This window comes from Coregonus clupeaformis, chromosome 7, assembly GCF_020615455.1.
Source record: "Coregonus clupeaformis isolate EN_2021a chromosome 7, ASM2061545v1, whole genome shotgun sequence".
Lineage (NCBI taxonomy): Eukaryota > Metazoa > Chordata > Actinopteri > Salmoniformes > Salmonidae > Coregonus > Coregonus clupeaformis.
In genome coordinates, this window is record NC_059198.1 from 61,636,523 (window position 1) to 61,650,966 (window position 14,444).

At 42.9% G+C, this 14,444-nt stretch overlaps 1 protein-coding gene across 4 annotated transcripts in view; it reads left to right on the plus strand.

Annotated features, from left to right (window-relative positions):
* Positions 1 to 14,444, plus strand: part of LOC123491240 (zinc finger protein 883-like) — a 34,869-nt gene that overhangs the window by 2,360 nt on the left and 18,065 nt on the right. Inside the window, exons 2-3 of one of the 4 annotated variants that reach the window (XM_045221450.1) lie at positions 8,980 to 9,175; positions 9,315 to 11,432. In XM_045221450.1, coding sequence (XP_045077385.1) covers positions 8,980 to 9,175; positions 9,315 to 10,879 — 1,761 coding nt within the window. In that variant the 3' untranslated portion in view covers positions 10,880 to 11,432. Of the gene's footprint in view, positions 1 to 8,850; positions 9,176 to 9,314; positions 11,433 to 14,444 lie in introns of those variants that run through there. The other 3 variants (XM_045221448.1, XM_045221449.1, XM_045221452.1) reach the window with 3 other exon arrangements.

Genomic DNA, 14,444 nt, shown 5'->3' on the forward strand with positions numbered 1-14,444 from the left:
ATATGTTATGCTGTTAGAACTGCATATTGGTCAAGCTCCCACACTTTTTATAAATTAACTGCAAGCAGACAATTTACAAGCAAACAGCAAAATATGTCCACCCTGTCATGGACAATTTCAAAGCAGAATAAATACATTGTAATTACATAGTGATTATAAAACGTACATTTTCAGAAAACTATTTAGTCACTTTCTGAACAATATATTTTAGTTTATGGGAAAAGTATTTGGATAATAATGAAATTATGGCAAACTATTTGTTTCTCTATAAAATCTGCGAGAGTTGCACTTTCTTTTCTAAATAAAATCTAACAAAAAAGATATCTGGTCAAACTTTCAAACAATACTATTTGGCCCTCATTTGTTTATAAAGGAATCACACAAAAGATTTTGCTAACTTGTGAAAATAATTTGTTTATTTTCATAGAACATGAAAATAACAGGGTGGACCCTGGGCATGACAGGGTGGACACGTTGTGAAATGTCATTGAATGGCCTCATAAATGCAAGGAACAATGCAAGAAAATGATGTAAAAAATGCCTTTTCCCATGTAGGGGGAAATTACAAGTTGAACAGACTGTTTTTGATCCACTCTACCTGCATGCAGCCACTGAATAAAGATGCCCAAAATGAGACATTAATGTGGCCTTCTAGCGTTAAACTCAGTGAAAGTGAAAGTCAAACATTCAACTGTAGAACAAGAAGAAAAATGTTTTTTAAGTGGAGAACAGTTGATTTGAAAAAACAGAATATTACAGAAAGATCACTTGGACGCATCTCCAAACAGTCTCTCCCTTTCTGCAGAGACATGGCTCAGTTCTGCAGTTCCTGTTCCACATACTTCCATGCAGACACTTCAATCTGTACAGAGCGCTTGTTCAGAGCCTGTGGTTCTGGTATTAGGCAAAGTACCTGCCAGTCATGGTACCAACAGATGTCGTCCCCGAAGACTTGGCCATTTGAACTTGTTTATGCCATGGCGTTGCATACACTTAACTTTCACACTGTGCCCTTCTGCATCCATGATGATACCTGGGTATGCTTCATTGTCATAATTAACGACGCACCACTCTCCAATGTGCTTTACCTCAATCATTTCTGCTCTCCTAGGATTATCTGGTGTCTTTCCACATGCTGGGGACTTGTCAGATGAAACAGGAACATTAGCTAGAGTGACCTCTTGAAGGTTAAAGCAGGGGCAGTCCAAAACACCTTCCTCCCTTTTACACAGACATGAAATGTCTCTGTATTTCATTTGGCCGGGTGTCAGACTGATAGCTTGGTGGATTCTCATAGTGCCTTTTATGGCAGCTATTGCAGGTACCTCAGGCTTTGATTCAATATCCCTCTCTGGGGTGAAGAACAGCTCGACAGATGTGTCCAGGCTTTTCAGCTTGTTATACAAGCTCTGGGCATCAGGAATGTCTCCTCCATGGGCTACAATCCGGTCTGTTGACCTCTTGAGGGCCCCACCCACACCGTCTGGTGCCCCCTTCCCATGATTAGCCTCAAAGAAATTCCACGTTATTTCTTTGAAGCCATACTTGTAGGGTTCCGTTGAGAGGTAGAAGAAATTTCCCTTTTGTCGATACTGCGTTGCAGGCCCATCGCTGAAAAAATGAAGTGTGCTGACTTGAGGGTGTCGTTCTCTCACTACCTTCAGAACTGGATCAAGGTGGGCCCAGATGGCCACAGGGTCGTGTCTTCTGGAGGGTGATATGGAGCAGAAGGTGTGTGGCGCTTGTTCACCAGTGGTGTAGAGCACTCCAGTGTGCAGACTGGCCTGCTTGTGTGAGCCTCCAAAATGCACAGATTGTATTTCTTCGCTGTACTTACATGAGTAATTTTCGCTAAAATCTATATGCAAGAGGGACTCATTGTGCTTCCGACTCCTCCTGAGCTCCCTGTAGGCATCAAACTGCCATTTAATGTTGAAGACATGGCTCCTAAAATGGAGAAGCCTCTCCTGGAAATCTGTGTTAAGCCAATGATCTAACCTGGAGGGCCCTGGCTCATGCTGATTTTCAGGAGTTTCAGCAGGGGAGTTGGGTGGTGTCTCTGACTGTAGCAAAGCACTGGCCCTGTTTCTGGCTCTGGCTTGACTTTTTGCCTCTCTCCATTTCTTTCTTTTTGCCCTCTTCTCTCTCTCACTGAGCTCATTGACACCCTTCTTCTTTCCAGTCTCTCTGTCTTTTTTCCATTTGACCCGTTCTTTCTCAAAGTACTTTCATCTTCTGTCTGGGTCAGCATCACGACGTTCCTGATATCTCCTTGCTATCTCAGCTCCTTTTGATCTCATTCCTTGAAAAAGACGATTCAAAATGTTCCCTTACACACTTTAATTGGCAGTCCCGGTAAACTAGGCTTGCATTATCAAACTAGGTTTGCTGATACCGATATCGGCAAAAAAATTGTCCATATTGTCCATTCTTACTATGTATAGCATGTACTGTTATAAAATGTGTGTAATAGCTGTTGTAATATGTGTAACATTATCAGTATGTGGCCTAAACTATGCACATGTCCTTCCTGTCATGAACCATGTCCACCCCTGTCATGGAAGGCTTGCTGACAGGGTGGACAATGACAGGGTGGACATTTTTGGCTAATGTTAGCATTTAATGAGCACATGGTGGACCTTCACTTAGCAACATACTACAGTTAGCAAGCTGACTGTGTACTGTTTTACAAATATATTTCAAAGTTCTGATAGGTTTTTCTATCAATTGATATTTCACTATGACAGAGTGGACATGTTAAGCTTGACAACATCCAACTACACACATAATATGATGAAAATTATGAAACATAAGTGTAAATACTTACTCTGCAACTAGACACTGCTTCAGCCTTCATTGAAGAAAGACAAAATGCTCGTAGTGATGTCACTGAAAACATCAGTGGGTTTCTTAAAGGGGCAGTTACCCCATAATGACAGGGTGGACAGCAATTTCAGGGACACATGCAAAATGTTCAATATGATTATGAAAATACAATATACATGATCAAAATTACTTGTTTTATCAAATAACTTATTGTGGACAGTAAAGCCATGTAAAAAAAATGTGGATTTAGTATCATTTAACCACTTATTACACACACTGTAGTTAGCAGAGCAGTGTGTGGGACATGCCAAAATCACGTACATCCAATGAAAAAAAATTAATAAAATGAAGGAAACACTTTTTTAGAGACTTATCATTCTACTGATATGTGTGCAAATGTTTGGCCACTTATAATAAGACCTCAGACTTTCATTATTCTGCTACATTTTCATGATGACTGAGTGAGTCTGATGAGGACACCAAAGGCACCTCATAGTGATATTGATTCATTTGCGTCCGTTAAGAACCAACGATGTGCTACCATTTTGTAGCATTTCTGACAATGCTAACATATTTTCTGCCAAATCTCAGAGTTCTATCTAAGCGGGTCAGCAACTCAGTTGCTCGGCAACAATACAGCGGCTATTAGCTAACATAAGCTTGCTTGTCCAAAGTCCAGCAGCTAGCCTCTGTAGCTAGCTAGCTAACACCAGTCAGCTGAAAGTTAGCTAGCTAGCTAACGAACAGGTAAAGAAAGGTAGCCAGCTATATTTGTTTATGGAAGGTTTGTTACACAAATAACTTCAGCCATTAGCTAGCTAGAGCCAGACAACATCTGAACTCGACACATAAGCTAGCAAATGATACAGTGAGGGAAAAAAGTATTTGATCCCCTGCTGATTTTGTACGTTTGCCCACTGACAAAGAAATGATCAGTCTATAATTTTAATGGTAGGTTTATTTGAACAGTGAGAGACAGAATAACAACAACAAAATCCAGAAAAAAGCATGTCAAAAATGTTATGAATTGATTTGCATTTTAATGAGGGAAATAAGTATTTGACCCCTCTGCAAAACATGACTTAGTACTTGGTGGCAAAACCCTTGTTGGCAATCACAGAGATCAGACGTTTCTTGTAGTTGGCCACCAGGTTTGCACACATCTCAGGAGGGATTTTGTCCCACTCCTCTTTGCAGATCTTCTCCAAGTCATTAAGGTTTCGAGGCTGACGTTTGGCAACTCGAACCTTCAGCTCCCTCCACAGATTTTCTATGGGATTAAGGTCTGGAGACTGGCTAGGCCACTCCAGGACCTTAATGTGCTTCTTCTTGAGCCACTCCTTTGTTGCCTTGGCCGTGTGTTTTGGGTCATTGTCATGCTGGAATACCCATCCACGACCCATTTTCAATGCCCTGGCTGAGGGAAGGAGGTTCTCACCCAAGATCTGACGGTACATGGCCCCGTCCATCGTCCCTTTGATGCGGTGAAGTTGTCCTGTCCCCTTAGCAGAAAAACACCCCCAAAGCATAATGTTTCCACCTCCATGTTTGACGGTGGGGATGGTGTTCTTGGGGTCATAGGCAGCATTCCTCCTCCCCCTCCAAACACAGCGAGTTGAGTTGATGCCAAAGAGCTCCATTTTGGTCTCATCTGACCAGAACATTTTCACCAGTTCTCCACTGAATCATTCAGATGTTCATTGGCAAACTTCAGACGGGTATGTATGCGCTTTCTTGAGCAGGGGGACCTTGCGGGCGCTGCAGGATTTAAGTCCTTCACGGCGTAGTGTGTTACCAATTGTTTTCTTGGTGACTATGGTCCCAGCTGCCTTGAGATCATTGACAAGATCCTCCCGTGTAGGTCTGGGCTGATTCCTCACCGTTCTCATGATCATTGCAACTCCACGAGTTGAGATCTTGCATGGAGCCCCAGGCCGAGGGAGATTGACAGTTCTTTTGTGTTTCTTCCATTTGCGAATAATCGCACCAACTGTTGTCACCTTCTCACCAAGCTGCTTGGCGATGGTCTTGTAGCCCATTCCAGCCTTGTGTAGGTCTACAATCTTGTCCCTGACATCCTTGGAGAGCTCTTTGGTCTTGGCCATGGTGGAGAGTTTGGAATCTGATTGATTGATTGCTTCTGTGGACATGTGTCTTTTATACAGGTAACAAGCTGAGATTAGGAGCACTCCCTTTAAGAGTATGCTCCTAATCTCAGCTCGTTACATTTATAAAAGACACCTGGGAGCCAGAAATCTTTCTGATTGAGAAGGGGTCAAATACTCATTTCCCTCATTAAAATGTAAATACATTTATAACATTTTTGACATGGTTTTTCTGGATTTTGTTGTTGTTATTCTGTCTCTCACTGTTCAAATAAACCTACCATTAACAGTATAGACTGATCATTTCTTTGTCAGTGGACAAACGTACAAAATCAGCAGGGGATCAAATACTTTTTCCCTCACTGTAGCTAGTTCACGTCCAAATGCCGGTCGTACATTTTTCCACAAAACATAGCTAGCTAGCGAGCTACATAAGTTCAAAACCTACACCAAACTTTGGCAAATTGTCCAAGCTATGGTAAGAGCTAGCCATATTTCACTGTCAGACAGAACACAACTCAAACTGTAGCTGAGAAAACAAATGCACATGTAAACAGCACGTTGTGCACTGCAGTGTGCAAATGCATGCTTGCTAGCATCAAGAAAAACTCACCAGTTTTGAACATCCAGAATACATTCCAGTATGCTCCTTCTCCTGTCTTGACATTTTAATCAAAATCTGTGCTGATCAACAGTTCCAAACTAACAACTCTGCCATTTGTATTTACATTATAACAGGATCTGGATGCTGGACTAGCCAAACCCTAATTATATAAAGGTATAGGATGCATAACTGCAACACTTTAGGCTAGAAACAAGCTGTAAAAGGCACAAGAAAGACTATTGTATATGGGGATATCTTTGTTTAGTTTCTATGGCTGAGTTATATGACCTTCAAGTATTCAACCTTTAATTCAATGACAACCATTTTCCTTTACTTAGCTTTCAATGAGAATTGAGTCGTATTTTACAATGTAAGACTGTCACAATCAATTGAGCTATTCACCGTCTGAATGGTGCAGACAATTACTTATGACTTTCCATGGTCAATTCTAAACATACTTTAATAGTTAGTTCAAAACTGATTTGAGCTATTATAGGGCAACAGCCAGCAGACCAGGGTTTAAACCAGAAACCCTGGCAGTTATGCAAGCATACCACCTGTGCTACTGTAAACTTTTTGGCAGAGGCCAAATTAAAGTTTACAGTAGCACTGCCAATGGCAGACTTGGTTAATGTAATGAAATGTTGTATAATGCACCTTTTTAAAAGAAAATCACCTTCCAGTGTAAAAAGCAGGGAATTTCTATACAAAAAACTAAGTTGTAAGTGAGAAGTAGGGATTGGTCTGAAGCTGAAAAAGAAAGGAAATTCACGAGGTTTGAATCCTAAGCAACCTGCATACACATAGTTGGAAGTACAATAGACCATCGAAGCTACTGTAGTAGGTCAAAGCTGTGGGCTGTAAAACCTTGGTAGTGCCTGGGTGGAGTAGGCATTGTGGCACTCATGTGAATATATATATATTTTTTTTTTATCAATACCTCCTTCTCACTTTTTTTTTTTTTATAGATGTCTTGACTGTGAGGGCACATGAATATAGGAGTGTCTTGTCTACTAAATTGCATAGTGACTGTAAAATAGGCTACTTTAAAGGCAGACTCAGCTAAATGATGCCACAAGCAGCACTGCAGACATTGCAATGAGCGAGATGCAAGACTTCACTCTCACTCAGTCACACACAGTATCTGTGAATGTGCAAGGGTACACTTCACGCTGTTCCAGCATGGTAGCCACTGGACCAAAACAGTGGAGAAGTTTAGCCTCGCGCTTCAACGCTCTTGGTTATTGCGGAAATTGACTCACTATGCTGTTTACTTTGTGCATATAGCCTACGTCATATTGCTGAGTCTACCTTTAAACTCACAATATGCTATTCTGTTCTTATGACTCTTTTTGAATGTTTTTAGTTTACTAATGTTTCTTAATTCCTGCCTAAAGATGTATTAGACGGTTTGTATAGGCCTACCTCAAGTCCCGGCAGTGGAAGGAGAGGCTATTTCTTTCCTTTTCCATCTTTCACAGTTTGGAAGGGGAGGGGACATTCGGCCCGTATCTTGAAAGAGGGAGGAGCTCCTCATTCCGGTTCTGCTCCTTGTTCTAGAATCTCTTAATCTCTCCACGTATGAACCCAGAAGTTAATCGAGCGGCTGACCAATTACGTGAGACTTTAGTTCTGGGTTAATCAAGATTCACTCAGGGGTGAAAGATGTGTTCAACTCAAATGAATGCTCAATGAAAGGTTCTGAACATAAGACATTACAAGTGTTATAGGTTTTGACATTTGTACTAAGAGTAAAAAAATATATACAGTGGGGGGAAAAAGTATTTAGTCAGCCACCAATTGTGCAAGTTCTCCCACTTAAAAAGATGAGAGAGGCCTGTAATTTTCATCATAGGTACATGTCAACTATGACAGACAAAATGAGAAAACAAAATCCAGAAAATCACATTGTAGGATTTTTTATGAATTTATTTGCAAATTATGGTGGAAAATAAGTATTTGGTCAATAACAAAAGTTTCTCAATACTTTGTTATATACCCTTTGTTGGCAATGACACAGGTCAAACGTTTTCTATAAGTCTTCACAAGGTTTTCACACACTGTTGCTGGTATGTTGGCCCATTCCTCCATGCAGATCTCCTCTAGAGCAGTGATGTTTTGGGGCTGTCGCTGGGCAACATGGACTTTCAACTCCCTCCAAAGATTTTCTATGGGGTTGAGATCTGGAGACTGGCTAGGCCACTCCAGGACCTTGAAATGCTACTTACGAAGCCACTCCTTCGTTGCCCGGGCTGTGTGTTTGAGATCATTGTCATGCTGAAAGACCCAGCCACGTTTCATCTTCAATGCCCTTGCTGATGGAAGGAGGTTTTCACTCAAAATCTCACGATACATGGCCCCATTCATTCTTTCCTTTACACGGATCAGTCGTCCTGGTCCCTTTGCAGAAAAACAGCCCCAAAGCATGATGTTTCCACCCCCATGCTTCACAGTAGGTATGGTGTTCTTTGGATGCAACTCAGCATTCTTTGTCCTCCAAACACGACAAGTTGAGTTTTTACCAAAAAGTTCTATTTTGGTTTCATCTGACCATATGACATTCTCCCAATCCTCTTCTGGATCATCCAAATGCACTCTAGCAAACTTCAGACGGGCCTGGACATGTACTGTCTTAAGCAGGGGGACACGTCTGGCACTGCAGGATTTGAGTCCCTGGCGGCGTAGTGTGTTACTGATGGTAGGCTTTGTTACTTTGGTCCTAGCTCTCTGCAGGTCATTCACTAGGTCCCCCCGTGTGGTTCTGGGATTTTTGCTCACCGTTCTTGTGATCATTTTGACCCCACGGGGTGAGATCTTGCGTGGAGCCCCAGATCGAGGGAGATTATCAGTGGTCTTGTATGTCTTCCATTTCCTAATAATTGCTCCCACAGTTGATTTCTTCAAACCAAGCTGCTTACCTATTGCAGATTCAGTCTTCTCAGCCTGGTGCAGGTCTACAATTGTGTTTATGGTGTCCTTTGACAGCTCTTTGGTCTTGGCCATAGTGGAGTTTGGAGTGTGACTGTTTGAGGTTGTGGACAAGTGTCTTTTATACTGATAACAAGTTCAAACAGGTGCCATTAATACAGGTAACGAGTGGAGGACAGAGGAGCCTCTTAAAGAAGAAGTTACAGGTCTGTGAGAGCCAGAAATCTTGCTTGTTTGTAGGTGACCAAATACTTATTTTCCACCATAATTTGCAAATAAATTCATTAAAAATCCTACAATGGGATTTTCAGGATTTTTTTCTTCTCAATTTTTCTGTCATAGTTGACGTGTACCTATGATGAAAATTACAGGTCTCTCTCATCTTTTTAAGTGGGAGAACTTGCACAATTGGTGGCTGACTAAATACTTTTTTTCCCCACTGTACCACTTCTGTTTGAAAAATGTGCCAAAGTGATCTAATTATATTCTATGTACAATACTTCCTGTGGTCACCAGGACAGAGCTAGCCCGTCCCCCTCCACCCTGCCGGAGTCCCCTGGTCACAACTCTCCCGGTAGCGCCTTACTGCTGGGTCTGAAGAGGGTGTCTGTTTGGCTGGTCGACTGCAGGAAAACATCAGGGCAGAGTGGAACTGTGAGAGAAGGACATGAGGAGGGAGATGGAGATTTTATTTCATCAAGTAAGAACAATGGTGTGTGTGGATAAGACTACAATCTGTTCCTGCAACTTCTGTTAATTGATTGATAAAAAATATACTGGATATTGATGATAATATTTGTTTATGGACCCACATTTCCAAAAACTAGTTATTCAATGTCTTTGTTTCACAGGGGACACCCCTAACCGTCGTTCTCTCAGTGGGAGGGACTTATCATCTGGAGAGCCTCAACAACATCATGCTGACGAGACAGAGAAGAGTCTCTCCCGATCAGAACACCCCAAGAAACACCAGCAGAGACGTACAGGGAAGAAACCTCACCACTGCTGCTCTGACTTTGGGAAGAGTTTCACTACACGAAGGTCCTTAATTCACCAGCGGATTCCCACAGGAGAGAAACCATACCGCTGCCCTCAGTGCGGGAAGACTTTTGCTGCATCTAATACCTTAAAGTCCCATCTAAGAATCCATACAGGAGAGAAACCGTACTGCTGCTCTCAGTGTGGAAAGACTTTTGCTGCATCTAACGCCTTAAAATCTCATCTGAGAATCCATACAGGAGAGAAACCGTACAGCTGCTCTCAGTGTGGGAAGAGTTTCACTTGTCCAGGGGGTCTTAAAGTACACAGAAGAAGCCATACAGGAGAGAAACCTTACAGATGCTCACAGTGTGGAAAGAGTTTCACTGCTTCTCACACCTTAAAATTCCATCTGAGAATTCATACAGGGGAGAAGCCTTACCCCTGCCTTGATTGTGGGAAAGGCTTTGTTAACTCGGGAGCTCTAACCATACACCAGCGTGTACACACTGGAGAGAAGCCTTATAGCTGTGAACAGTGTGGAAAGAGCTTTGCTGTATCAGAAAAACTAACTATACACCAGCGCATACACACTGGAGAGAAACCTTATAGCTGTGATCAGTGTGGGCAATGCTTTGCTCGGTCAGGAGAGCTGACTACACACCAGATAACACACACTGGAGTGAAGCCTTATAGCTGTCACCAGTGTGGGAGGAGCTTTGCTCTAGCTTCCACCCTGACTACACACCAGCGAACACACTCTGGAGAAAAACCTTATAGCTGTTATCATTGTGGGAAGAGCTGTGCTCGAGCTTCCTCCCTGACGAGACACCATCGAACACACACTGGAGAGAGAACTTATGTTTGTCTATGTGGAAAGAGCTTTGCTCTAGCTTCCACCCTGAATAGACACCAGCGAACACACACTGGAGAGAAGCCTTATAGCTGTCATCAGTGTGGGAAGAGCTTTGCTCGAGCTTCCTCCCTAACCAGACACCAACGAACACACACTGGAGAGAAGCCTTACAGCTGTGATCAGTGTGGGAAGACCTTTGCTCTATCAGAACACCTGAATAGACACCTGCGAACACACACGGGAGAGAAGCCTTATAGCTGTGATCAGTGTGGGAAGAGCTTTGCTCTAACTGACAGCCTGACTACACACCAGCGAACACACACTGGAGAGAAGCCCTATAGCTGTGATCAATGTGGGAAAAGCTTCAGTCAATCAGGGACCCTGAATTCACACCAGCGAACACACACTGGAGAGAAACCTTATGTCTGTCTATGTGGGAAGAGCTTTGCTCTATCAGGACATCTTAATTCACACCAGCGAACACACACTGGAGAGAAACCTTATGTCTGTCAATGTGGAAAGTGCTTTTCTCATTTAGGGCCAATGAAAAAACACCAGAAAACAGAAATGTGCCGTATTTGATCTCCCTCCTATCCAACACCAGTTCCAGATCCCTAAATAAAGGATCAATAGAAAACATCTAGTAAATCAGTCATATCCATCTCCCATTCTTAAACAGTTGACTTAGTCTGATCACCATGGTAACCTCTGAGGAGCATAATATGCAGCTCTGATCTAGGATCAGGTCTCCCCTGTGTCTGTGTAATATCACACATTTGTGATCTAAATTGATACATGTTATCATAGAAAATGTCATAGTGAACCTGTGTGTTAATAATTGTATCTTATTTCATATACTCATGATACTATTATTATTAAATGTCATTATGTAGAATAATGTTTCAACAATAGTAGGTGTGTATTCATGTATTCAATTGATCAATAAATTCAATCCATTATCTTCTGAACAACGTCTGCTTATCACTTTAATTTGATATTTTATTTATGTAAATTATTTATTTCCAAAATTGATTAAAATGCTCGTAAAACTATAATAAATTATACTTTACATAATAATATCCATGAACAACAATATAAACGCAACTTGTAAAGTATTGGTCCCATGTTTCATGAGCTGAAATAAAAGATCCCAGAAATTTGACATACACAAAAATATTATTTCTCTCATTTTGTGCACAAATTTGTTTACATCCCTATTAGTGAGCATTTCTCCTTTGCCAAGATAATCCATCCACCTGACAGGTATGGCAGATCAAGAAGCTGATAAACCTTTCCCACCTAGACAAAAGGAACACCTACGTGAGAATGCTGTTCATTGACTACAGCTCAGGGTTCAACACCATAGTGCCCTCCAAGCTCATCACTAAGTTAAGGACCCTGGGACTGAACACCTCCCTCTGCAACTGGATTCTGGACGTCCTGACAGGCCTCCCCCAGGTGGCAATGGTAGGCAACAACACATCCGCCACGCTGACCCACAACACGGGAGCTCGTCAGGGGTGTGTGCTCAATCCCCTCCTGTACTCTGTTCACCCACGGCTGGGTGGCCGCGCATGACTCCAAAACCATCATTTAAGTTTGCAGATGACACGACGGTGGTAGGCCTGATCACCGACAATGATGCGACAGCCTATAGAGAGGTCAGAGACCTGGCAGTGTGATGCCAGGACAACAACCTCTCCCTCAACGTGGCCAAGACAAAGGAGCTTATCGTGGACTACAGGAAACTAAGGGACGAATTCATCAACAGGGCTGTAGTGGAGCGGGTCAAGAGCGTCAAGTTCCTCAGTGTCCACATCAGTAAGGACCTATCATGGTCCAAACGCACAAACACAGTCGTGAAGAGGGCACAACGCCCCTTCCCCCTCAGGAGGCTGAAAATATTTGTCATGGGCCCTCAGATCCTCAAAAAGTTATACAGCTGCACCATTGAGAGCATCTTGACAGGCTGCATCCCCGCTTGGTATGGCAACTGCTCGGCATCCAACCGCAAGGTGCTACAGAGGGTAATGCATACTGCCCAGTACATCATTAGGGCCAAAGTTTCCTGCCATCCAGGACTTCTATACCAGGCGGTGTCAGAGGAAGGCCTTAAAAATTGTCAAGACTCCAGCCACCCAAGTCATAGACTGTTCCCTCTGCTACCGCACGGCAAGCGGTACCGGAGCGCCAAGTCTGGGACCAAAAGGCTCCTGAACAGCTTCTACCCCCAAGCCATAAGACTGCTGAACAGTTAATCAAGTAGCTACCCAGACTATTTACAGTGCATTTGGAAAGCATTCAGACCCCTTGACTTTTTCCACATTGTGTTACGTTACAGCCTTATTCTAAAATTGATTAAATTGTTTTTTGTCCTCATCAATCTACACATAATACCCCATAATGACAAAGCAAAAACAGTTTTTTTTTTTACATTTTTGCAAATTTATTAAAAATAAGTATTCAGACCCTTTACTCAGTGCTTTGTTGAAGCACCTTCGGCAGCGAATATAGACTTGAGTCTTCTTGGGTATGACGCTACAAGCTTGGCACACTTGTATTTGGGGAGTTTCTCCCATTCTTCTCTGCAGATCTTCTCAAGCTCTGTCAGGTTGGATGGGGATCGTCGCTGCACAGCTATTTTCAGGTCTCTCCAGAGATGTTAGATCGGGTTCAAGTCCGGGCTCTGGCCACTCGAGGACATTGAGACTTGTCTCCTGCGTTGTCTTGGCTGTGTGCGTAGGGTTGTTGTCCTGTTGGAAGGTGAACCTTCGCCCCAGTGTGAGGTCCTGAGCGCTCTGGAGCAGGTTTTCATCAAGGATCTCTCTGTACTTTGCTCCGTTCATCTTTCCCTCGATCCTGACTAGTCTCCCACTCCCTGCCGCTGAAAAACAGCCCCACAGCATGATGCTGCCACCACCATGCTTTACCATAGGGATGGTGCCAGGTTTCCTCCAGACGTGACGCTTAGCATTCAGGGCAAAGAGTTCAATCTTGGTTTCATCAGACCAGAGAATCTTGTTCCTCATGGTCTGAGAGTCCTTTAGGTGCCTTTTAGCAAACTCCAAGCGGGCTGTCATGTGCCTTTTACTGAGGAGTGGCTTCCATCTGGCCACTCTACCATAAAGGCCTGATTGGTGCAGTGCTGCAGAGATGGTTGTCCTTCTGGAAGGTTCTCAATTTCCACAGAGGAATTCTGAAGCTCTGTCAGAGTGACCATCGGGTTCATGGTCACCTCCCTGACCAAAGCCCTTCTTCCCCGATTGGTTAGTTTGGCCGGGCAGCCAGCTCTAGGAAGAGTCTTGGTTTTTCCAAACTTCTTCCATTTAAGAATGATGGAGGCCACTGTGTTCTTGGGGACCTTCAATGCTGCAGACATTTTTTGGTACCCTTCCCCAGATCTGTGCCTCAACACAATCCTGTCTCGGAGCTCTGCTGACAATTCCTTCGACCTCATGGCTTGGTTTTTGCTCTGACATGCACTGTCAACTGTGGGACCTTTTATATAGACAGGTGTGTGCCTTTCCAAACCATGTCCAATCAATTGAATTTACCACAGGTGGACTCTCAAGGATGATCAATGGAAACGGGATGCACCTGAGCTCAATTTTGAGTTTCATAGTAAAGGGTCTGAATACTTATGTAAATAAGGTATTTCTGTTTGTTTTTAATACATTTGCAAAAATTTCTAAAAACCTGTTTTCACTTTGTCATTATGTGGTATTGTGTGTCGATTGAAGAGGGGGAAAAAATAATTTAATCAATTTTAGAATACGTCTGTAAAGTAACAAAATGTGGAAAAAGTCAAGGGGTCTGAATACTTTCCGAAGGCACTGTTCATCTACCCCCTTTATTATTATTTATCAACAGAATTCTCACTAGACCCTACTCACATACTCACGTCAACACACACACACACACACTTGGGCGCCCCACACAGACACACTTTCATACTCTTCAAATATGCTGCAGCTACTCTGTTTATCCTGATTGACTAGTCACTTTTACCCCTATTGCATTACCTCAACTACCTGGCACCCCTGCACATTGACTCAGTACTGCTAGTCCTTATAGCCTCATTAATACCTCAACTACCTGGTACCCCTGCACAGTGACTCAGTACTGGTACTCCTTGTATATAGCCTCA